Source organism: Anser anser, assembly GCF_964211835.1.
Source record: "Anser anser genome assembly, chromosome: 3".
In the NCBI taxonomy this organism is placed as follows: domain Eukaryota; kingdom Metazoa; phylum Chordata; class Aves; order Anseriformes; family Anatidae; genus Anser; species Anser anser.
The window spans coordinates 58372864-58397657 of NC_139722.1; the positions used below are offsets into that span (position 1 = coordinate 58372864).

At 39.3% G+C, this 24794-nt stretch overlaps 1 protein-coding gene across 7 annotated transcripts in view; it reads right to left on the reverse strand.

Annotated features, from left to right (window-relative positions):
* THEMIS (thymocyte selection associated) overlaps positions 1-24794 on the reverse strand; it is a 93032-nt gene that overhangs the window by 15836 nt on the left and 52402 nt on the right. For 6 of the 7 annotated variants that reach the window (XR_014582499.1, XM_083831593.1, XM_083831591.1 and 3 more), the window contains one exon: positions 424-577. Coding sequence is in view for 6 of the 7 variants with exons in the window: in XM_083831593.1 (XP_083687719.1) it covers positions 424-577 (154 nt within the window). In the remaining variant the exon portion in view is untranslated. Of the gene's footprint in view, positions 1-423; positions 578-18520; positions 18649-24794 lie in introns of those variants that run through there. The other variant, XM_083831590.1, reaches the window with a different exon arrangement.

Genomic DNA, 24794 nt, shown 5'->3' on the forward strand with positions numbered 1-24794 from the left:
CTCAATATTATTTTTTCTTCAAAATACAAAAGTATGAGTTGAAGACATCTTCATATACTTAGCATAAACTGCTTCCTCATCCTTAATACCTGTTGGAATCAGCATTTTTTGTAACAAATGATATGAAGTTTCCTAAAGGAAAAGGAAAGTGCATCTTTCCACACAAGTCTGTTCCTATAAACTACTGAATATTCATGTTACAGTGTCAAACAGAGTTTAACACTATGCTGCTGTTGAAAGCTTGGATGGATTTGCCTTATGGCATTTATGGAGGAAGAACAGAAATGTTTGCTTTTCATTGGTTTTGACAAATCCACAGATTCCAAGTTAAATCACACAAAACAATCCTGCATGCAAGTTATTTATTGGGGTTGGGGTTAAGATCTGTTGTATTAATAACTCAAACCATAAATCTTAACTGACCTTTAATCACAGCGGCTTCTACTAATGTAGGTTTCCCAGTCATGTCCTTCACATTGTCATGATGCACCAAATCATTTTGACAGCTAACTTGTAATTCTGAAACATCAGCAGCTTGATTTGCACACAATTTCTTGGTGGTGTCTACACAGAAATTCTGAAATTACATAGAAGAACACATTGACTTCACATGTAAATTGTTACTCCAAACTGGATACTTTCAGAGATGTGACGCATAAGGGCAACATTCTTTGGGCTGCTTCTGTGAAATTTAACCACAAATCTGTTTGTCAAAGCAACACATTAATCACATTTCCCATGCTTGTCTTTACGACAAATACTTCACAAAATATCATGGTTAGAACATACTCTTGGCGCAGAAATTACCTTTAGAAGATATCTCAAGACTGCCTTTTCTTTATTTGGGTGTATGGACTCACGTAAACACAGGGAGGGATATTCACTTATGCCTTTTGGCTGATACAGGTTTCTTTCTGATTAACTACTTTTATTGTATTGTTCTTTCGTTTGATGCGTTCTGATATATATTGCATCACAGGTTCATATGAACTCTGACATTTCAATTACATTTATACAGTGGCATTCATAGCATGGTGAGTATAGTTAGAGAATAGGAATAGACAATTAAGACATAATTAACTATAGTATTATAACATTGTAGAAAGTAAGTTATGTGGCTGTAATACTTGCACTCCTGGGATTTCATGCTTGATACATACATTGTCATCATTTTTTTTTAACTGTGAGATATTAGTTATAAATTCTTTCAGTCAAAAAAATATTTTTACCTGTGCAAATAAGTGTCAATTAAAAGTGCCAAAAAGTATATCTTCATTGAAACTATACAGTAGCTACAGCATACTTACAGTCCAATTACAATCTTTATACTAGAAAGTCTGCATTTATTTGAAATAATAAGTATAGATTTTCCATTCAAAATCATATGTAGATTTTCGTCGGCAATGATAAAATCTTTTCTATTCAGAGACAGAAGGTTGCACTGGTAAAACTGACAGTAGTGACCCAGCAATAGTGTCTGATCTTTTCAGGATCAACCCACAATTTGTGAAAGCACAACATGAACTCAGTTTTTATGATAATCTGCCCCTTCTGCAAAAGATATCAGCTAGCAACAGGAAAGTCACTGGTAATTGAAATAAAAAATTTGAGAAAGCATGTTAAGTGGAAGAGCTCAGGATGAAATCTGAAAAATGTATGGACAATTTTCCTCAGTGGGTGGGTCATGACATGACATAAGTGGAAGACCATCTTTTTTCAGTTAGAAGAACCCAAGGTAGTTATCTCCATTTTCTGAAATAAACACTGAAACCTCAATCTGCAGGGGTTGACTGAGTTACAGTATTTAATGCGAGTTTGTGCAGTACAGGATGTACAATGCTTGCTAGCACTCTCCGTGATTGCAGAAGAACCTCTGATACCAAGCAAAGCTTAAAGCAGTGATGTAATTCATGGAAACATCAGGGATTTGTACAAAAAGAAACACAGCTGAGGAATATTTTGCAAAGAGGACAGAAATGTCAGAAGAAGTTCTTAAAAGAAAAATAACCCAATGGAAAAAACGCTGTTCAAGCTAGGATGATACTCATCCAGTGTATTGTAGAACAGCTTCTCTGCAGTTACAGGACCTTTGCCTTTCTTCCACCAGCAAAGTGTGGTCTTTGTTTAATTTCCGGTTCTTTTCTTGACCATCTGCACCTAAACACACCTATATGTTTGTTGCCAGCCTACCCTGGCAATATGAACACATTTTACAAGTACTTACTGAGAAATGTCCACCTTTTGCTTGAGGAAAATACATGCTTAAATAACAATTTTTCAAAGCTCTCACTAAACATGTACTGTCCTCCATATCAGTCATATCTGTCACAAATGAAAGGTCTTGGGAAAGGCAGGGAGATATTTTTATTCATTGGCAGATTGTTCCTGTGTCCAAGTTATTGGGGATACTTGCCACACAGAAAGCTTTCACTCAAAAGACAGTTTTCAGGTAACTGGGGGACCTTAATTTAAGCACTAGAAATAAAAAAAATAATGCTTTCAACACGATTTCTCTTATTTTCCAGTCAAATCCCTAATTATCATATTAATCCTAGCAATCACTATCAGGAATGAGTACGTTCAGGTTATTTGTTTTTTGTTACCTTAACTAACTTAAAAACAAGCCATGCTGTCAAAATGGAAAGATTCCCTCATTAGGAAGGATGTAACTGAAGTTTGTGCTAATCTTATCAGTCATCAGCAAAATCACACACTGTGATACAATGGTTACCTGGGGCACACTGCAAATAAATTTAAATATGCAGAACTCAAACATTTAAGAACAAACAGGATAACAGAAACTGGACTGTCACTTCATTATATGCTGAAATCTGATATCACTTTAGCATTCTTAATGGAGCTATAGATAACAGTTATACCAGAGACAGAGATAAGATGCTTTTTAAACTACACACACACGCATGCACGCACACACACACACACAAAAAAAAAGGCAGAGCAAAGTCTTACAGTCATCTTTCAAATACTAGGCAGGCTTAACAGTACAGGGTTTTCATCTACTCAGAGTCATTGGTCTGCTGATTTAAAGAAATGAGGATACCAGCCATGGTTTTCAGTACTGTTACTGCCAGAAGAAACACTGATTCAGTTAAAAACTTTATGTTCTGAACCACAGTCACTTCTTGTAACAGACTACACAAGAGGATATCCCAAATCTCAACATATGGAAAATCCAAACAACTACAGGTGTGTGAATTAAAAAAAATTAACTCAATAGCTAAGCATCGCCCATTACATCTCTAGGTTCACTCACTGTCCAAAAATAACTCAGAAGACAGAGTCGTAAAGGTAAGGTAGCGTAAGACTGCACAGTCCTTCTCAGGAAATAAGAGGTGTTAAATCAAACAGGATACAACAAAGTGTGATGCTCATGTGAGAACTAAAGATCTGGGGATGAATCATCCTAGTAAGAACAGAAGTTGCAGCATTCTGCAGAAGCTGTAAACGAGTCCAGAGTTTATCCAAGATGCATAAGCTGAAAACACTGAAGTAGCAAACTGAGTTTCAGAGCAAACAGTTTGAATGAATTTCCCTTGATTACCTGAAGAGCTTAACACACTACTACTTGTGTGCATGTGCATGAACTCATATTATATAGCAGTTTCTCTCCCCTTGCCTGCTCCAGAAGCAGTGACATCTGACATCAGTTCTTGTTCTAATGAACAGCATCAGAGAAATAGCAATGTTTTGCCCATCTACAGCACCTGTCACAAAAAAAAAAAAAAAACAAAAACCACCCAACTCTTTCAAAAATGTCAATTTCCCCTGAAATTTAAGCATATGTTAGCATCCCCTTCTCACAGTTCCAAGGTATATTCTTCTCTGTCTTCGCAAAATCAGGCTACAAATAGTTACCTCCCTGCAGATATTTCTTTCATTACTATGTGTGATTGTTTTTGAACTCATTTACATTTCTGATAGCAAAATCATGTGGCAATGAATTTGAGAGTTTACTTCTGCATTTCTGCATCATGTAAATTGTCCTTTTTTAAAAAATGGTCCTACCAAATAATTTCATGCAGCCATTGTATTCACTCTCTGTTTACTTTCTCCTCGCATTCAGGTTTTTACAGACATATTTAATCTCTCTCCAGAGTCAACTCTTGTTCAGGCTGAGGAGCTCTAGTCTATAGCATTTTTCCTCTTAAAGGAGCCAAATTGTAATCCATGATGCAAAGGATCCTGAAATTTCTGCTGTTTTTCAAGATAATAGCCCCAAAAACTACTGAAGGCAGTTCAGTATACTGCATATACTGCTGACAGCACTATTTGGTCAGAACTGCTCAGTAAGCCAAGGAAAAACACTCTGAAGGAGAGGCCCAGCAAAACTACTATAACCTCTGAGACAGAATAGAAGAAAGAGAAGCTCTTAAAGCACACAAGGCAAAAAAGCTGTTAAATCTGTTTATAAGGAAAGGAAATTATACGTGTCCACAATACACATTGTTTTGGTTGCTTTTTTTAAGGGAAAAAAAAAAAAAAAGCCTCAGCAGTATCTAGAACATTCAAAGTAAAGAAGGAGAAGCAACATTTGTTTAAAGTGCAGAAAAATGTGGGAGTAAATATGAAACCAACAGCTGTCATAGTCTCTGAAAATGCTGTGAGAGATGTAGAGGCATAAACCAGTCTGACAAAACTATGCCTTTCCAGACAGAAAGTCAAGCTGTTATATGATTACAAATGACTCTAGTGAAGAGGAGTACTCATTTGTTGGAGCAATCAGTGCTGGACATGGCACTACACCTTTGGAGTACATTTATTGTGAGTCACCCATGCTAGCAGATACAGATCATAAACCTTTTACTGCAGTCTTTAAAGACAGTTTGGAGTGGCACTCTTGCTGCCTTTAGAAACTCAAGCCAAAGCTCTAGGCATATATCTTTGCTTTGGCATATACTCCACTGTTATATTTACTTGTAAAATGCTTAATTGCTGCATGCACCTTTCCAACAGAAAAACAGAACAAAAGACCTGCATATATAGAAAGAAAGTGTGATAAATGGTTTTGCAGTCAAAATACATTGCACTCTTTCCAGACACAAAGGACAATTTATCAGAACAACCTACAAACAAATGTTCTACAAGAGAGTCAGATGGCAGAATATTCATGGGGAAGTCCAAACCAGGGCGAACAAAATTTTAGTTCTTAATATTTTGGAGAGTATTTTAAAGAAATTATGAGAGGGAGGTACAGAGAGACACATCAGTACAAGTATAACAGTGTAGTCATAGTTGCTGAAATATACAGAAAACTTCATGAGTTTCAGAGCAACCTACAGAATGAAAACCTACCTACAGCAATAGGGATAATTTTGCTCCAAACTTTTTTATACCTGCATGATTTTCTGTAGGGACAATTAAGAACTGCAGTGAATCAGAGAAGAATCCCAGGTTTTGATTCCCATACTGCACTGATACAGAACCAGGATAAATGCTATCATAATCAGAGCCATAGGCAATCCTGAGACAGAGACCAAAATTCTCTCTCGATTTACAAGACTGTAAACTGGAGTAACTACATTTCTTTAAATTTTTTCAATCCAGATTTTCATCAATATTAGTCAAAATAAAATTTCACCAACTATATAAATAGAAGAAGGAATGAGCACTTCCATGTAACAGATGGGAAACACAAAATCAAATAATAGAAATACACAAATGGAAACTGCTGACACCTCTTAAGAAATTTGCATTATTATGTCAGACAGTCAGGATTTATTCCACTTGAAAGGAAACAATTACCTTTAGATTATTACTCATTTGTATCCCAAGGTAGCCTTCTTACGTGATCTATTGGTGAGACAACTTATCTTGCAGATCAAAGTAATTTTTGCAAGGGCACAGTGTACCTGTGGTTAAGGGTACTGACAAGGGTCTATGATTTTGTAGTGAAGAATTTTAACAGCCTTCCCCATTGCACTGATTCCAGTACATGATATCAAACCTTCATTTTCCACAGTCCAATGGAGTGTGGAAAAGGAGAAGAGCTAGTTAGAAGACGCTTGAGAAAGGCCATGGGCAATAAAGAGGATCCTCATTTAGCCTCATTAACATACAGGACAGGAACACTTTAGAGAATTATTATTTGCCTCCAGAACTCGTAAGGTACTATAAACGACAGATGAACTATTTTTGCCAAAGAAGGGGTCAAGGTTATATCATTTCAAAGGCAGGAACAAAATTACATTAGTTTGTGAGCTCTTCTCTGCCTAAAAGTCACATGGAACCTCTGGTTAAATTACTGGGTTTTGATCAGGGTTCAGAGTTTTAACTGGTTTCTCCCTCACAAGGTACTTTCTGTATGTGCTTGCAATATTGCAATTAATTTGATGTTCATTGTCAATAGTCCAGGTTTTCCCAAGGATTACAATGAGGATGTTACATAATAAAGCCATGATAGACCGTAGACAGATGCCACTGTAGGCACATTCTTAGGGTTTAAAACGCATATTTAAAAAGCAGTATTTTCCTGAAAGTAGGGAAAGAATTAGCTTATCCTTGCTCAAAGCATGAATAAGAATATCTGGATTTCAATAACAAAACAGAGCAGAAAGTCATGTTTTAGCTATATTCGTTTCTAAATAAATAAAACCAACATATCAGACTGAATGGTCTTCAAGAAATCAATGGCACGTAGAACATGCTGAGTTTGCATGACTATTGTGATGGCATACTGACTAACAAAGAATAAACAGCGAAGGAAAAGGCATTTCTGTAAGACGAGAACAAACTCTTCTGGTAGGCAAGGAGGGTGCTTGCGGTGGGAGGGAAGCTCGGCAGCCGCTAGATGGCTGTATTCCCTGCCTTATGCCAGCCTGGGCACGTCAAACTTCTTTGCAAGGGCTCACATTTCGTCGGTAAAACAATAGGTAAAAACTTAGCACACCTTCTATCGCCTGAGAAAGATTTCACCTTCTGGTCCACCTGCTTCCCCCCATCCGAAACCACAAGCAAAACAAATCTCGCAGTTGTATCTGAGGCTGGGCAGAAAGAAAATATGCGTCTGATTTGATAACTTATTGTGTAGTGTTATGCAGTGAAATGCTAAAACCCAATAACTAAACAGACTGAGGTTTGATCATTTAGGGGGAGCAGAAAATGGGGAAAAACAAGCGTTCCAGACAACAGGATAACTTTTAAATTAGGGCTGTTGTATGTGCACGGCACAAGCTTTTCAATGAAATCTCATGATGGCTTTGAGAAGGTAATTAAATACTGCTACTCTTCATGGATAGTTCCCACACTTCAGGTAGAAAATCTACACCTGATTGAGCTAAAATAAATTGTATTATGTTATCAATAAAAAACGTGCATGTACCTTTCTTACATTCTACTATAATTCTTTGCTTGCTCCAGAATTTCAGAACCTCAAGCTTTCTGTTCTTAATCCAATGACTTTCATGCGCTCATTCAATGTTCTCAATACTTATTTAACCTTTTATTGCTGGACGAGATATTTTTCTTTTCCAAAGTCTGTCCAAGACTGGCACAGAGTATGTCTCAAGAGATTTTGAAATGAAGCTTTGCTACCAAAGGGTCCTTTATGCCTGTGGGTAACTAGAACTGTCAGTCTCATTCCCAGGCATTTTTCTGCTGTTCCGTGTGTATACAAGAAAAAGAGAACAGAAAATAATGTAGGGCATCCTTGAGTGGCCTGAGTTGAAACAATGCCTTATTTAGTCAGCACAAAATGACCAGGCTTACGTATTCAGATACTAGTGATACAAATCATAAAGGGTATTTTAAGATCTTTTTTAACAATAGTTTAAATGCAAAGTACAGAACTCTCGGCTCCATCTCTTCGTTATCCCCTTCTCATGAAACATATAAAGGGGTAAGGGCTTGTTCCCCAGAGCCTCAGCAGAGAACAGTTTTCTCATCTTTATGTAATGTATATGATGTTTGCATTACATCTGTTTTTGCAAATACACCTGCTCACCAAGGCCTGCCTTTTTTCTGAGCATTTAGTCTTTACCATCACTTTTGTTTTGTTCAATACATCGTGTAAGGAAGTTAAGTATTATTTTCCACGTTTTATATTCTGGCAAAGTGAAACATGCTCTTGTCCGCGTAAGCCTCAAAAACTGAGTGGGAACCAGTGACGTCCACCCAGCTGCCTCCTTTCCACCCATCCAGCCTCCTTGCTGTGCTTTTGGTGCAGGTGGCACTGCCTGCCCACCTTGCCTGTTCATCTCAGCCACAATGGTGAGTGCTCAGCTACAGAAACGAGGGCTCGATTGTCTGAGGTTGGACAAAGAAATGCAGTTAGCAGCCACCTGTGAAAATTCTGGTTTCCATGACACTCACTGCATGAGAAGGCACCTGTGAGCTGAAGCAAGAACAGGACCCTGTTGTTCAGGTGCCTTAGCCCCAAGGCAGGCTCTGCTCTTCCCCTGGCCAACTCATCCACTGAGCAGTGAACTTCTTGGGAGGAAAAAAAAATATCTTCTGAAGGTGTAAATTATTAAGATCTGCTACGGTATCACAAATACAACTCACCTCAGCAAATGGAAGTGCTTGTTTGTTCAAAGACTATGAAATGTTGTATTTTGTGAAATCACCACTTAAGCAGAAGATGCGAATTCTTCTCATTTATCTTAATGGGACATTAACTGGAAATTTAATTACAAGGGAGAGCTAATTATCTGCAGGTTTGCCAAACTGCAGATGGAATCTTCTCAACAGAATGAAATCTGAATGCTGAAGTCAACGCGAACAGAAGTTCAATTTAATGTGAGAAAATTTGAACTGAAACCAAATGAAAAGAAGAAAAAAAGTCCTGTAACTCCTCTCAGAGAATCTCAAATGAGGCACCCCTCACTGCACCATTCTCCTGGCTGTCTCTCCCTCAATCCTCTGATCATCTTTGCCCCTAAAAAAAAAAAAAATTTAAAAAAAAATAAAATAACCATACTGGTCCAGGTCAAAATACGTCTCGCTATCTTTTCTTCACCATTGTCATAAACAGACACAGTGGAAGAGCAAGGACAGAGCCAGACTATCTGCTCCCTCCAAACACACTCTCAGCCTCTAACTATATTCAGCTCAGGGAATTTCCTGCGTTTGATGTGGTTTGTCTATTAGTAACCCTCAAAGGGTCTCTCTTCCAAGTATTTGTCCAGTCTCCCCTTGAACTCCTGATCCACTTCCAGCCTTGTCGTGGCTCCCCTTGGTCTGAATGCATCCTGCCCCATTTCCTCTAATTGTGGCCCTGCCGAGACAGTTGGGGAGAGGGAGCAAGAGTTTTAAAATAAATTGTTTTCAAGTTCTTGCTGCTGTGCTGCCCTCCCTAGCATTAGTCTGCAGGTCCAGCTGCAGAGCTCACACTGTGCTTCCTCTTACTGAATGACAGAAAATGCTGTGTGTGGCAGACAGCAGCCTCAGTGAAGCAGCGGGGCATCGCATTGGTAGGAATTAAATACTTCAGAGCAGATTCTGATCTCAGAGTCTGTTTGTAAATCTGGAGTCACTCCGTGCAGCTCAGAAGCATTATCCTGGATTTACTTACTCATATGTGAGTTCAGAATCAGGCTTCTTGTTTTTCAAAATCATCTGGTTTCCAGGCCACAGTGGGGAATATAACAGCAGGAGTGCGGGAGAAATGGGTTATTTTATTAGTAAAATGCATTCCTATTCCAACAGGTATTTCTGTAACATTCGAATCCCTTCAAGAATTTATTCTCTCACATATTTATATACATATAAATGTACATAGAGATATAGGTACATAAATATTTCAGCTTGTCCACTAGAAGCTAAAGTGTTTTGGCAGAAGGAAACTATTCTGCCCCATTTTTACTTCCCCATTTACTCTTTATCATCTGATGTAATTTCAAAGCTCCAAAATGGAATTCACTCACAGCTGTGTTAAACTACACACTGGTGGTTACCAAATCTGGCTAAGTCACTGGGGTTTTGGTTTATTGTTAATATTGAAAAACATACTAGGGAGTAGTTGGATTCCTTCTCATGAGAAAGAAAATTTTGAATCCTGGAATTTCTAATTGTGAGTATTTATAAAATATATTAAAAGGGGACATTTCAGACTCTTGCAAAAAGTGAGCTGTTATCAGTTTGGATTTTGAACTTCCTCATTTCACTCTGGGGAACAAATGTAAGGGGAGAGTAGACCTTCAATAGTATGTTGTCTCTGGTATAAAAATAAAAATTTGAGTAACACAAAATGCCCATTGCCGCTTCCCACATCCCTCCACAGACCATCCTCCTTCCTGGACACTCGAGCTGGCTGGACCTACAGAGGTCCAAGAGCTCTCCCCAGCTTATCTCCATGGCAAAGAGCAGGCCCTGGTCACCAGCTGACTTCAGAGCCAGGCTGTGGGTTCAAACAATGAGCTGCCTCAGTACCAAGCTGTGCGATAAGAATTACATATTCTCTTGTGCTCATAACATTTTTCAAGTGGTTTTTGTCTTTTTTTGTTTGTTTGTTTGTTTGTTTGTTTACATCTATTCCATTTCTGTGTTCTCTCCAGAGGGATGGGGTTATAGGACAGACCTGGTGGTCCAGTGATCTTCAGAGCTACACCTCTGAGGCCTTTTAAGCCTATCCAAAAAGCCAGAGGTCAGAAGAGAGGATCTGGACAAGTACCAGCCTCTTGTTTCTTGGATCGATGTTAAATATTGGCTTGCAGAAAAATAACTGGAAAGCCAGCCTAGTAAGAATCATGAAAAAAAGTGACAGCAGTACTTTGCTTGTACACTAAGAGATGTCTAATGGCAGAAAATGTTTCATATTCAGTCACTGTATGACATATCATGGAAGGCCTGTAACACATGTCCATATTCATATGTAACAGATTAGTTCATAACTGTTCATAGTACATAGATGGACCTGCCATATCAGTGACTTCCACCACATCACAACTGTGTTTTACTTCCTTTTTCTTCTTCATGGTTATGTGGCAATTACACATTTTCTTCCCTTGTGGTGATTGTAACAGTGTCCTTGACAGTCTTTTTTGATGCTCCTAAAGGAACCATTCTGGAGACAGTAGTTACTCATTTTCAATGTATTCTGTTTATTTAGGATACTATTAAAAAGATGAAAATAAAAACGTATCCTGTGTCTGTATTGCAGAGCTAAGGCTTAAGTTACAGCTCCAGCTCAGGTGAACTAAAATTCTCCAAGTATTGCCTCTTAAAATTATACTGTCTTTCACACTGAAACTGGAACTAAATCAGATGAGAAAGGATTAAGCAGAACTTTTCCACAGCTGCAAAACACATAAAACAGTGGAAAAACTCTATATGGGAGAGTAGAAAGTTAGTTAAGTAAGAGAAAGTTGTTGTTGTTGTTTTGTTTGTTTGTTTGTTTGTTTGTTTTTTAACAAAACTCCTCAAAGTTATTTCACTTTGGGAAATAAATGGTATATTATTTTAGTGAATGCTCTCATGGAAACCAAATGCACATACTATTCTTTATTTGGAGTTCAACGTCTAAGGGAGCAGAAGAGTGACCTCTGAACTGTTCTTCATTGCCTTCTCCTCCCTCCTTCCCATTGTGAATGCTACATATTTGTATTGTATGATGAGGAAACATTATGCCTATCAAGGAAACAATGTGGAGTCTTGTTAGACATGCCACATGCCCTGCCCCGGTAGTGGCACAGAAAACAAACTGAGATTGTGAGATGTAGCCAGTTTTCAGCTTGCATCACTTGATTTTTCAAGACTGTCTGACTCAAAACAGCATGTACAGTGGTGGGATGAAAGTGTACCCCATACCATTCAGATGATACAGGTCATCTCCCACACATGACCAAGGATTTTAGACAGACTTGAAGGTATAAGCAATTCATCTTCATTGCTCTGATCTTACGGATGTATCATACAGGACAGGCAAGTATTTCCAGTTGAGACAAAAGGCCTGGGTGAATCACATCCAGGTGAATATAAAGTCTGTATTTGATAATCTTGGAAATGTCTTCACTTGGGAAATGTCAGTCTTCAAGCCTACAGGAAGGACCAAAAGATCTTTCTTTCATTCTCAGTCCCTGGGGAAATTTATTGCTTACATTCTCAGTTCTTGCCATTATCAGGATCCACCTTGTCTCCCGGTGAGCTCTCCCAACACTGATCACAAAGCTGACAAAACTGTGTTCAAATCAAACAGATTTCAGGCAACTGATTGCCACAGCATGTTTTCCATGTGTAGTCATGCTCCCAGACATCTGTCTTGAGCAGCTGTCTTCTTTATAGTCCACCTACCAAAGGCATTGTTCTTACCACAGCTACGGCAGATTGGCAGTCCATTAAGTAAATATTGATGCATTGAAAGCATAATTAAGGGAATCCTGCGTTTACAGGAGTCCATATCTGGTTTATATTTGATGGACATAGAAGGGTCTATGATAAAATCTTGTAAGGTATTTAAATATTTAGGTTATTTTTAGAACTTTAAGGCTTTTTTTTTTTTCCTCAGTCAGACAGCATGTTTGACAAATAGGTCTCCTTTCACTGCTTTTCTCATTCTGATACGGGACAATTCCTTCATTATAGAATGATACTTCAGCTATAATAATGCTTGGGTTAAAAATAGGAGAATCAGGATTTCATTAATCTCACTGAATAGCTTTTTCTCACATCTGTTCATTGAGTGCGCTAGCTCAAAAGGAGAGCATGAAACTTCAGCCATGTAAAGTATGCATTTGTCTTAAAAACTAATTATACCCCAAAAACGCCTGAGTTGTTAGTTCCGCCATTCTGCAGATGACACTAGTGATTACACAGCCTTGAAAGTGGATGTTGTTTCTCCCAAGTTCACGTTCATTTGTATTCAGTATATGTCCAACTTCTTGAAATATTGAATTTTGCATATAGCCTCAATGTACTAAACCAGGCCTTTTAAACAGCTTGTTCAACATCTTTCTGGAAGATCCTATGTGCAGTAAACATTCTAAATGATAAGTATCTGCATATCCTGACCAAAATAATGAAGTAAATAATTGTTATTTTAACAAAGCCCAAGAAGACAGCCACACTGGTATTTTTTTTTAATACTGTTGCAGCTGACCAATGTATTAACAGCTGTTGGCATGAACAGTCCTGCTGTGTCCTGTCCTAATGGACACTGCTGTTAAATTCTGAGCTGCCAAGACAACTACACACATCTTCAGAAGTATTTGCCAAAGTGACCACAGACACACACCAGATGGAAGATTCTCTGACCAAATACCTAATCGCTTGGTGGACAATGCTTGGAAATGTTTCTTAACAAGAAAGCACTTTTCAGATTGCTCTGAGGGCAAAGTTGTAGATCTCTCATGAGTTTTATCACATAGAACTGTTTTAGTTTCCTCAGTCCATTGAATTACCTTGGGAATGTAGAAAAAGTTTTATTTCTGCAGCATAAAATTTGGTCCCATTCACTCTTTGAATAATCTTAATAGTTCATTTGTTTTTCAGTTCAGCAACCAGCATATAATGCTATTTTCTCCTGAGACTTCACGCTCAACATTCAGATGGTCAGCCAGGTCTTTTTTTTTTTTTTTTTTTTTTCCTGGTGTGAATATTTTCTTCTCAGGACATGGAAAATGAGATGACCCCATGCAAGCTGGCAGACTTTTAAAAAGAGATTATTATGACATCAATCTTGAGTCAGTCTTGAGAATTAATGTTTATAGTCCTATTACTTGCCCAGGTAAGACAACTTTCACACACTTATCAATAGCAAGTAGTTTGAAAATGCAGAACTGACCTACCCTATGTGATAAGAGTCACATTAGATTATTAGTAGAGCTTTCATCTGTAACAACTTATGGGCAAGTCCAGATCTGACATATGCACTGATTTTGGCTGGTTTCACTCTCCTGTAAGTAGTGTGACTGCATTCAGCTAGTCAAATGCAGCAAGAAGAGTGAAGCCCTGCACCTGGGGAGGAACAACCCCAGGTACCAGTATATGCTTGGGGCCCCCCACCTGAAAAGCAGTTTTGCAAAAAGAACCTAGGAGTCCTAGTGGACACCAAGGCCCCCTAGTACAAGACAGACAGGGATATACTGAAAAGAGCCCAATGTAGGCCCACCAAGATGATGAAGGGACTGGAGCACCTCTCCTATGAGGAGAGGCTGAGAGCTGGGACTGTTCAGCCTGGGGAAGAGCAGGATCAAGGGTGATCCTATCAAAGTCTATAAATAACTGAAGGGAGGGTGCAAAGAGGACAGAGCCATGTTCTTTTCATTGGTTCCCATTGCCAGGACGAGGCAATGAGCATAAACTGGAACACAAAAGTTGTGTCTCAATATGAGGAAGCACTTTACTGTGCAGGTGACTAAGCACTGGCACAGGTTGCCCAAAGAAGTTGTGGGGTCTCCTCCTTGGAGATCTTCAACAGCCACTGGGACATGGTCCTGGGCACCCTGCTCTGGGTGTCCCTGCTTGAGCAGGGGCTTGGACCGGATGGCCTCCAGAGGTCCTTTCCAACCCGAACCATTCCGTGATTCTGTGATAGTTTGGGAAGGTCCATTGTGGGGCTAGGGACATTCTCATTTTCAGCTTGATCTGATGATGACAATCTGGGAAAACAAGCGATGCCAGTACCAGCTAAACTACATATAGAACTAGGTATGGAATTGGCAAGAAGCTATGGAACTGGTATTTTCTGAGCTATTAAAAACTTGTTCACATTACTTCCACAGCTTCCATTATAAACCCATTTCAGACACTAATGAAGATTTTGCAGTTTTAAAAAAAATCTACCCGCACAACTTTTCTTTCTTAAAAGGAACCATTAATTCACTCTACACAAGCCAGATTTGTGTAAAATACTCCGGAAAGAACAGCAACCCCCAAACCCTGCAATCATACATCATGCCTAGCATTCTCTGGCAGAGGTGCAAATAAATCAATCACTACAAAACTGACCAAGTGGGACATAATATGCATGTATTACATGCCAAACCACTGGTCCTGTATGCGTGGAGCATATGCCAGACCATTGGTCCTGTTCATCATCTGGCTGCCTCTTTTTCCTGTCACGTAAGTTGCACAAGAGGTGTTCTACCATAATTCACAGTACAGCACAGAAATTCGTCTTATTAGCACAACTTTAGTGGCAGCAAAACCATATGACTTCTGAAGGCCTTGCCTTTTTCAAGGGAGAAAATTGGAATAGGCAAGCACCTCTATGCATTGAGGCCAATGTCACAGCTGGAGGGTGTACACATCCTACTGTGGCCAGCTCTGAAATCCATCCAGATCCCAGGGGAATCCATTGACCTATGTTTACTAACCAAGTTGGTTAAACTGTACCAAATATTATTGGTGCTGTGTGAGTCCTCTGCTTACAGTCAGGCCTTGTTTACTTTCCTCAAGCTGCTGAGGAGCCTGTAGGCAACATGGCTGGCTACCTGGACCCGGACTGCTCTCAAGGGCCACTGGCTCAGCTCTCAGCTGCAGGTCCAGGATCAAAAAGGACAGCTGTCTGACTGAGCTGGCAGCATTGCCAGCAATGGGACTGTGTTTTCTAAGCTGAAATGAGTGCTGATCTCCAGCATCCCTTCATTTTCTCTGTCTAGATTGCAAAATGGTGGCAGGTAGGAGAGGAGGAGGCCTTTTGGCTGAGGTAGAAGGAATTAATTGTGGCTGTCTCAGGAAACTACCCAGCTCAGCCATCTGTAATCGCTCGCGTCAGGGAAGAAAGATTTGCTACAGTCAGACGTGAGAAGCAATATCTCTCTCCAGAGCTGCTTTTTGCTGTTTCTTTCACCAAAAATACAGTGCTGTAGATGAGCACAGAATTGAGCAGATGATTGATAGAAAAATGCTCCAGTGTCGGAGAGGCTGGAATGTCTGTCCTAGCTCTGCCTGTGGCTGGCTACAGCGAGCAAATGAAGGCTGCTGTAAATCATGCATGCAAAGAGAGACGTGGCAGAGGTGAAGTTGCCTGAGCTGAAACAAAATGGCAAACCTGAAACGACCCCCACCAAGTCACAGAGGGATGAGGTGCTTGATGCTTTTTTCAAGATGGTTGAAGAGCGGCTTGCTGCAAGTTTAATGAAAGCAACACACATTCTCTAAAGCATTTGGCTGGTTTGGGCCATTGTACACTTCTTGCCCCAGTGAGAAACAAATCAATGCAAGAAAAATTCCTAATCGTCTGGAATAAATTAGTCTGTTAAAATCAGTGTGCATACCACTATGAGTAAAGCTATGTACATGTGTAAATGCCTACAGGAGCAGAGCCTTAAAGGCTTCAGCTCTGCCAACACTTTCACACATACTTAAGTTTACTACAGAGAATAATCCTATTTGGCAAAGGGAAATCTCACTGTGGTGGTGTACAAGCCTAGGAGCTTGCAAGATCAGGACCTTGGACTCTATGTTTTCTACAGCAAAGCATGTTTTTGGCACTAATGAAATCATAGAACGTAGCTGAATAATCAGATACACAAATCCTGTAAGTCTTAATCTGAAAGTACTCAGGGAAGGAACTATATTCTTCACAGATAAAGTCAGTGTTTAATAAATTGTGGGTGCTACCCAAATTCAAACAATAAATAAAGAAAATAACTTGGCATCATTTATTTATTTCCTTCTTTGTGGACTTATGAGAAGGCTGACATGAATAAAAGAAGAATGTACAGCTTTTTTATCATTAATTCTGTGGTTTAATAGTCTTATATTTACTTAGGTGTAGAAAACTTCAAAACTAACAAACCCATCTATGCTGTCTGGGTGCCTGGTGACATTTGAAAGAATATATAAATAATGCAAATCTCAGGTTAGCCTCACCCTCCAACACTTACTTCAGCTCCTTGGATAGCTAATAAGCTTGACAGCAGGCAGCACTGCATGTGACAATGGCTCTTGAGAAAAAAAATCTCTAATCTACCTGGATCTGGACTAAAATCTCTCATTCATTTTACATGGATCATCAGAGAGCATCTGTGAGATAGCAACAGTTTCTGGATAACACAACAGAGCTTGCCAGCAAAAGCCTTCCCTTCAGCATTACTCATTTCCTAAGACAAGCAGTCTCAAATTCAGCATTCTTGACTGAAATCATGGAAACAAAATATTGAGAATTAAAAAGCTGTGTCATAGGCAACCTGAGGATACTTCCAAAGCCTCCTTCCAAGCCAGAATTTATTGGGTCAGCAAATTCTGTCTCCTCCTAGCCCATTTGGCCACTTGTATAACCAGCATGTTAGCAACAGGAAAACATACCCCTCTGTGACAGTAACCAGCTCCCATTTTGAGGCCTCTTTTTACATTGGCATAGCAAAACCAGACTTCATTGCAAATAAGAAGTAGCCCTAGGGAGGAACAAGAAGCCATGCTTGCAGTGTAGAGCTCTTTGAAGCCCTTGAATTTCATTGCACTCTGGTTTTAGCAAACCTTTATAGAAGGTGGTCTGTGTGGTGCTGTGACCCAATTGTTTCATTATAAGTTTGGGGACTAGGTGAATGAAGAAATTTGGGAAGATAATGGGTGAAAGATTCACACATATATTTGAAAGCTTCATGATGTCTTTGCTGAACTGCCTGATTTCTAGTCGAAAACAGAAATGTTCCTGGAATTTTCCAGTAAAATTTCTAAAAGCTTTAATATTGATCCATCACACATATATGTGAAATTTAAAAAAAATGCATTTTAGAACAGTTTCTTTCAATATTTCCAGTAGTCTACTGGTTTTGCAGATTAATTTAGTAAATGTTAAAAAAATATTTCTCACTGCCTTAGAACTGAATATTAGTAAGTCTGCAGTTACAATAGTTTTTTTCAGCAAAAATGGTTTGCAGCATTCATATAATGAAAGATAAAAAGCAGAGGCTATAAAATACTCTTCTGATAAAAGCAATATTACTGATAGAAATTTCTAGGTTTAGATAGTCCTCATCATATTTCTCTTACAAACTTAAGAATATTCTTTATAACAATTTCGTAACGTAACTATCTAAAACTTCTCTATTAAACCCTGGATTCAAGCAGGTATTCATTTTTAGTGATTTTACAGACACAATTGGTACATTGCTCCTGGCAGACTGGCAAGATAGCACACAGGAATTATCTCATTTAACTGTAGATCAATGCCATGACTGCAACTATAAAATTGTAGGCAAATTGTACAGTAACTACAAGGTTATTATCAATCACTTTTAGCTCTGCAGTGGTACAGGAGAGAGGACAGATACCATAATAGGCTCTCTGCTGAGTACATTTCATTAATATACTCTGTTTTCTTCCAGAGTCTTGCACATCTCTTGCTCCTGATGGCTACTTTTGTCTTGCTAGTGATAAAAGTAAGGAAATCAAACCAGGTTCAAAGCAGTACAGTAAATACATCAGAATCAGTGATGTTTTTCTTCTTATAGATGAACAAGTTAGAGGGGAAGACATATGAGGAGCGGCTGAGGGCACTGGGCCTGTTCAGCCTGGAGAAGAGGAGGCTGAGGGGGGACCTCATCGCAGTATACAACTTCCTCTCGAGGGGGAGTGGAGAGGCAGGTGACCTATTCTCCATTATCACCAGTGACAGGACCCGCGGGAACGGTGTTAAGCTGAGGCAGGGGAAGTTTATGCTGGACATCAGGAAGAGGTTCTTCACCGAAAGGGTGTTCGCACACTGGAACAGGCTCCCCAGGGATGTAGTCACTGCACCAAGCCTGTCTGAATTTAAGAAGAGATTGGACTGTGCACTTAGTCACATGGTCTAAAATTTTGGGCAGACTTGTGCGGTGCCAGGAGTTGGACTTGATGATCCTTATGGGTCCCTTCCAACTCGGGATATTCTATGATTCTATAAGTTTGTTTACTTATATGGTATTTATTAGAAATGTATCACATATGCATTTAATAGAATTAACCAGTATCTTTCTGCTTTCACTTAGTAATTATTAGGTCTCTGCTGTAAGCGGAAGACAAAACCAAATCAAAGCCCCTTTGTGGATTTGCATTTTAGGCAGGTTACTGAACATGGTAGCATTACAGAGGCATAAAATCAAGAGGCTGATTAAACCCCAGTGTTGTTCCTCAACAGCTCATCAGGTTTTAATAGATAATGCACAGGCACAGGAATAGAGCCATGTGCTTTGTCACTGCTGTTCATTATAAATGGCTGCAAAGTCATTAGAAGGACGGGCCCAAACAAACCTGGACAAGCTTGAGAAGTCGGACCATGTGAACCTCATGAAGTTCAACAAGGCCAAGTGCAAGGCGCTGTACCTGGGTTGGGACAACCCCAGACAGGAGTACAGGCTGGGTGGAGAAGTCATTGAGAGCAGCCCTGCAGAGGAGGACCTGCGGGTTTCGGTGGACAAAAAACTCAACATGAGCCGGCAGTGCATGCTTGTAGCCCAGAAGGCCAACTGCATCCTGGGCTGCATCAACAGAGGGGTAGCCAGTAGGTCAAGGGAGCTGATTGTCCCCCTCTGCTCTGCCCTTGTGAGGCCCCACCTGGAGTACTGCATCCAGGTCTGGGGCCCCCAGCACAAGAAGGATGTGGGGCTGTTAGAGCAGGTCCAGAAGAGGGCCACAAAAATGATCAGAGGGCTGGAGCACCTCTCCTGTGAAGAAAGGCTGAGAGAGCTGGGGATGCTCAGCCTAGAGAAGAGAAGGGTCTTGCAAGACCACATTGCAGCGTTTCAGTACTTAAAGGGGACTTATAAAAAAGATGGAGAGCAATTTTTTACATGAGCAGCTATTGATAGGACAAGAAGGAATGGTTTTAAACTAAAAGAGGGGAGATTTAGACTAGATGTTAGGAGGAAATTCTTCATTGTCAGGGTGGTGAGGCTCTGGCACAGGTTGCACAGAGAAGCTGTGGATGCCCCATCCCTGGAGGCGTTCAAGGCCAGGCTGTATGGGGCTTTGAGCAACCTGGTCTGGTGGGAGGTGTCCCTGCCCATGGCAGGGGGTTGGAACTGGGTGGTCTTTAAGGTCCTTTCTAACCCAAACCATTCTGTGAGTCTATGAAAGCTATTTAAAAATCTGTCCATGAGGGAGACAAGAATTGATTGATCTGCACTGTTTGCACAGAACCAGGGAGCTAACAGATGGGATGTTGGGGTTGTCTTGCCCCCACCAGCTGCAGACTTGGTACAATACTCCCTAAGTATTCAAGACCTGTTCTTACTCCACCTGTGAGCCACCTTTTTAGATCTCTTGTGAATGACACCACAGTGAGAGAGAGTATCATCATGAAACCCCTGGGCTTCTAATCATGCCATCAGCATCTGTCAACCACTCACTCTTTCTAGATTTTGCCATGAAGTCAAGCTTTAGGCTACCTTAGTGTACTGATAAACTGGACAGATCCAGATTTGAAGCAGCGATGTAGGACTTTACCCTTTCCTAACATAAATGTTTTCTGCCCATCTCAAATATTTCCTTGTAACAGTACCCCGTTAAAAATATTTATTTAATTTCTGACAAAAATGCGTCATTTCAGGTAAACCTCAGACTTCATTTCTCTCATGGACATGGTGGAACTTAATGTCCTGGGCCAGGGAAACAGTTGTAAGACATACTGTCACCAGACGGTCTCTTGAAGATTTTACTCCAGAGGAAAACTGAATATGGCAATTACTTGCTACCTGCCTGTATTTCATCTTTACACCATGAGCAGAGGAGGAGGGACTTCCCAGAGAGTAAAGTGGTAAATTTATTCCTCCTACCAGTATAAAGTGGGTGTCATTCAAGGAAGAACTGTCTGCTGATGATCCCTAACTAATTTAGAATCATTTTCCAATAGTAATACCTTAGAGTATTTCACAAGGCTATTCTAACACAGAACTTCTTGATAGGCTTTGATGTAGATGTACAGGGACACATTACATCCTCATGACAAATGCATCCTTTCAAGGGCAGCATTAATTCAACCCATATAACAAACTCTTGACTTAGAAATAACACGGTTCTTGTGAATTCAGTGTATAGGCTATTGGTTCAACAAGCTTTGTATCTGGGATCTTAGTCTATTTTCCTCCCCAAAAGCTACAGAGAAAAATTCACATCCAGAGAGTTAGTTCAGGACAAAACAGGTCTGCTAGCCAAGAAACCTAACCACTAGCCTGCTGAGTGTCTGCAGGCAAGTCATCTGCTGTCTGTTCCCTCTGCCATGCATTCTCTGTCTATGAGGATGTCTGCTGGTACTGCTGTTCACTGCATGTTTCTGCAGGGCTAAAAGACCCCAAGACCCTCCCTCCACATGGTTCTGTAGGTGATAACAGTGGCTGTAAGTATCTATTCCAGGAGGTTTTACCATAACACCATTTCCTAGTGGAATTTCATTTCATTTCATCCAAATATCCCACCCTTATTTTCCAGTGATTAGTCAAATCAAGTCCCCAGATGTGAGTAACCCTCCAGCTGCTTAACTGCTGAAGCTTTGGACAGCTGCAATACAATTAAATACCTCCCCAGGATCCTTATAGCTAGCACTAGTCTTTTATTTCCTTTTTTTTTTTTTTTTCCCTATTTCCCTTATACAATTGTTTTGTATAGCTGGTGCAAAACCAATATTAAAAACAAACAAACAAGAATGCAACTACAAACACCCTTGACTTAGTTCATTTGCCTCTATAAAATAGACACGTGCACACATACGTTTATGTGTTTATAAAACATACATATTTTGGATATGGAATGCTGGAAACCTTCTAAGTGTAACAGAGGTATGAAGTCAGAAGAATTCCAGTAAAATATGCCTAAGGATTTAAAGAAGTGTTAATTTAAATATAGTCTGCCAATAAAGAAAACTGTTCAAATTTCTGTGCATACTATCAATGAATCCTGCCTCCAGCTACCTACTTGTCCATCACCAGTAATCAGTGACCTTGCAGGGGTATGGTTTATCTGAACCCTGAGAAAACCTATATTAGCGACTCAGAGAAAACTTAAAATTGATTCCTCAAGAACAAACTGTTGTTTTTTTGAAGGTTCACTGTATATTCCAGTCACCATGACAATAATTACTGAGCATCTCACAGCGTTATCTGAAACACCACAGGGACCTGACTTACACAAAATAGAAAACAGATTGCAGTACACCGCATTCCACTGGGCAATGGCAGGTAAGTATGGATGAACACCAAGATTAAACGACAGGCACAGAATCAAATACTAGTAAGCAATAGGATCAGTTCATAGCTTGCCCCACTGCCCATAATGTCTTTATAGGACAAATAAGCTTTCTATTTCAGTTACATCATCCATAACACTAGCCTTAACTTTGATACCTTTCTTTCTGCAGATTTTTTTTTCAGATAGCAAGCTCTCTCAGCGAGGATCACATCTCTTCACTGCTTGTGAGCCAGACAGCCCTGACACATGTTTAGCAGCATTTATATAGTTACATGTCTGTTTTCCTGACTTCAAATTAATTTTGTCAGAAGTAAAAGCTAATGTGCAAGAACGGCAGCATCATAGCTGGACCAGGGTTACATGGAAACAAGCCTCAGACACAGCTAAGACAAATACACCAGCAATTAATGCTGAGGAGAATGGACTGCAGAAAACAGAACACAGCCTTTATGAAATTACCAACATGAGAACTGAAAAGGAGAAGTACTTCACCTGGTGTAGTTGCTTGGCTCCTCAGAAATGAAGTGCCCCATTAACAGCTATATGTCCAGTGTGCAGGTGAGACTGTTGTCAAATCTCTTACTATTCAGTCAACAAACCTAGGACAAAATCATGTGCTGTGCAGCAGAAAACTTACAGCTCAGAAAGAGGGAGCCTCAATGGCTTTAAACAGTCTTCTTATCATGCAACTTTTAGCTGCCCCAGGAGCTATAACTGACATCAACCACTTTTATGCCCTACTACCTTATTTTTTACCAAGGCCCTTCAGAACAGAGGGAACATTGCAATGAAGTACTTGAGCTACCATGCAAGGATGTATTTATTTCAGTCAGATCCAGAGAAGAAGGCATGCTCGACAGAGGAGAGATGGGAGATAGGAGAGAGAACAAAATTAGGGAAGTGAAGAGGAGCTGTTTAAATTAACTCATTGCATCTGTCTTAAGTCATACAAAAAGATATAATTTTACCCAAGAGCAAGCCTTCCAAACGGCAATTTATTTTCTAGAAATAATTTAATGACACACCACTACTTGAGTGCCTGGTACTTTACATACAAATAAAAATGGCAAGTCCCTGCACTTCAGCGTTGTCATCTAAATTAGACTTTTGAGACCAAGTCCTCTGCGGGTATAAATTAACATAGCTCCACTAACAGTGGAGGAATTATTTATGCCAGCATGCACCAGAAGGGGAATGGTATTGGGAAGAGACATTTTTTGACTGCAAATAGTATGGGGAAAAGGCATTTCTTGACTGTAAAACACTACCCCCGTTCTGACAGTTTTTATTTAAATTATTAATCCTCTGGGCATCTACAGTGAGTCAATGATTTTTCAACATTTGTAGCTCTGAACATTTGTAGATTCGTAGAGATGAATCCATATATAGATTTTAAAAGCCATAGGAACAGACCTTGCAGCTTGCAAAAAGAGGTAAAACAAGCATGAGACTTGTAGAACAAGGGGATTCTATAACCAAGGCTTTTTTGCTGTTTATGTAAAACACCTGAAACTTTTGCTTTAAAGGCCACAGACATCAATAGGATAAATAGTCATAAAAATTAAATATGTTCACATTTAAAACAAACAAGCAAAAATCCTGATGTGTTAATTATTGTCAGAGCCAATGTATCCTCTGAGCTGTCAGGTAATTTTGTGGAGAATATAAATCTTTCTAAAGAGAAGTAACAAGCAGTAGAGAAGGCATGAGCACACTCCTCACATCACTGGTCTGTGCTGTTAGTAGTTAGTATCCACAAATGAAATGTAATCTCCTGCCTGAATGAATATCAGTCATGAAAGAGTGGTAAAATGTTAATTTTTGCTGTAATGGAATTTAATGTCTTGTCAAAAAAAAAAAGAAAAAAAGAAAAAAAGTATACAAATTACAACCAGAAGGGATCATGTCTTTTAATTCAGTTTAGTGAAGAAAAGTATCCAATATGTTACCCATCATGATCACAGGACTCAATGACATGTCTGCATTCAGGCTTGCCTTGGAGCCAAAGCATTTATAATTTATTGCAACTGGTTATGATTTCATCAAACAGAAGGACTACAACTGGTCAATTTATCTTTCAGTGATACATTGATAGTCCTTCAAAGGTCATACAATATTGCTATATTTTTTTTCTTTTTCTCAGGAGATGTTCAGTAATGGTACTTTTACCTGCTGACATGCATCAAGACAGTTCATTTCTGAAATGTTCCTTGTGAATGTTGGGAAGCCAACAACTATGCTCCTATTTTATCACTGCTAATTTCTCTTATTTTAAATATCGCTGATGTGTTCCTTCTTCTCAAAAAACATATCCAAATGGACCCACAAGATGCAAATCAGAAAAGCAAAAAGAATTTTTAAAATATATGTTTTAAAATATAAATTTAAAATATTTATTTATATTTATTTAAAATATATGTTTAATTATTTAAAGAGAAAAATATTTGCAGTAGTAAGAGATGAAATAGTGTTCTGAACAGAAGCACTACCAAATACTTCATCCTTTAGACTTGTACTGAATATACTTTATTGGGAACATTTCAGTCATCAGTCATGTTCTGCAAGTTGAATGACAGTGATGTTTTCCCAGGCTGATCAATTAATTAACGGGGATTATATATCACCCCATTTATTGTAAAGTGTAAAACAGAGGCTAAGTGGATAAAAAACTTTTTGACAGATGAATATTGCATTCCTTATTTGACTATGCAGAAGTGAATCAAATTCTAATA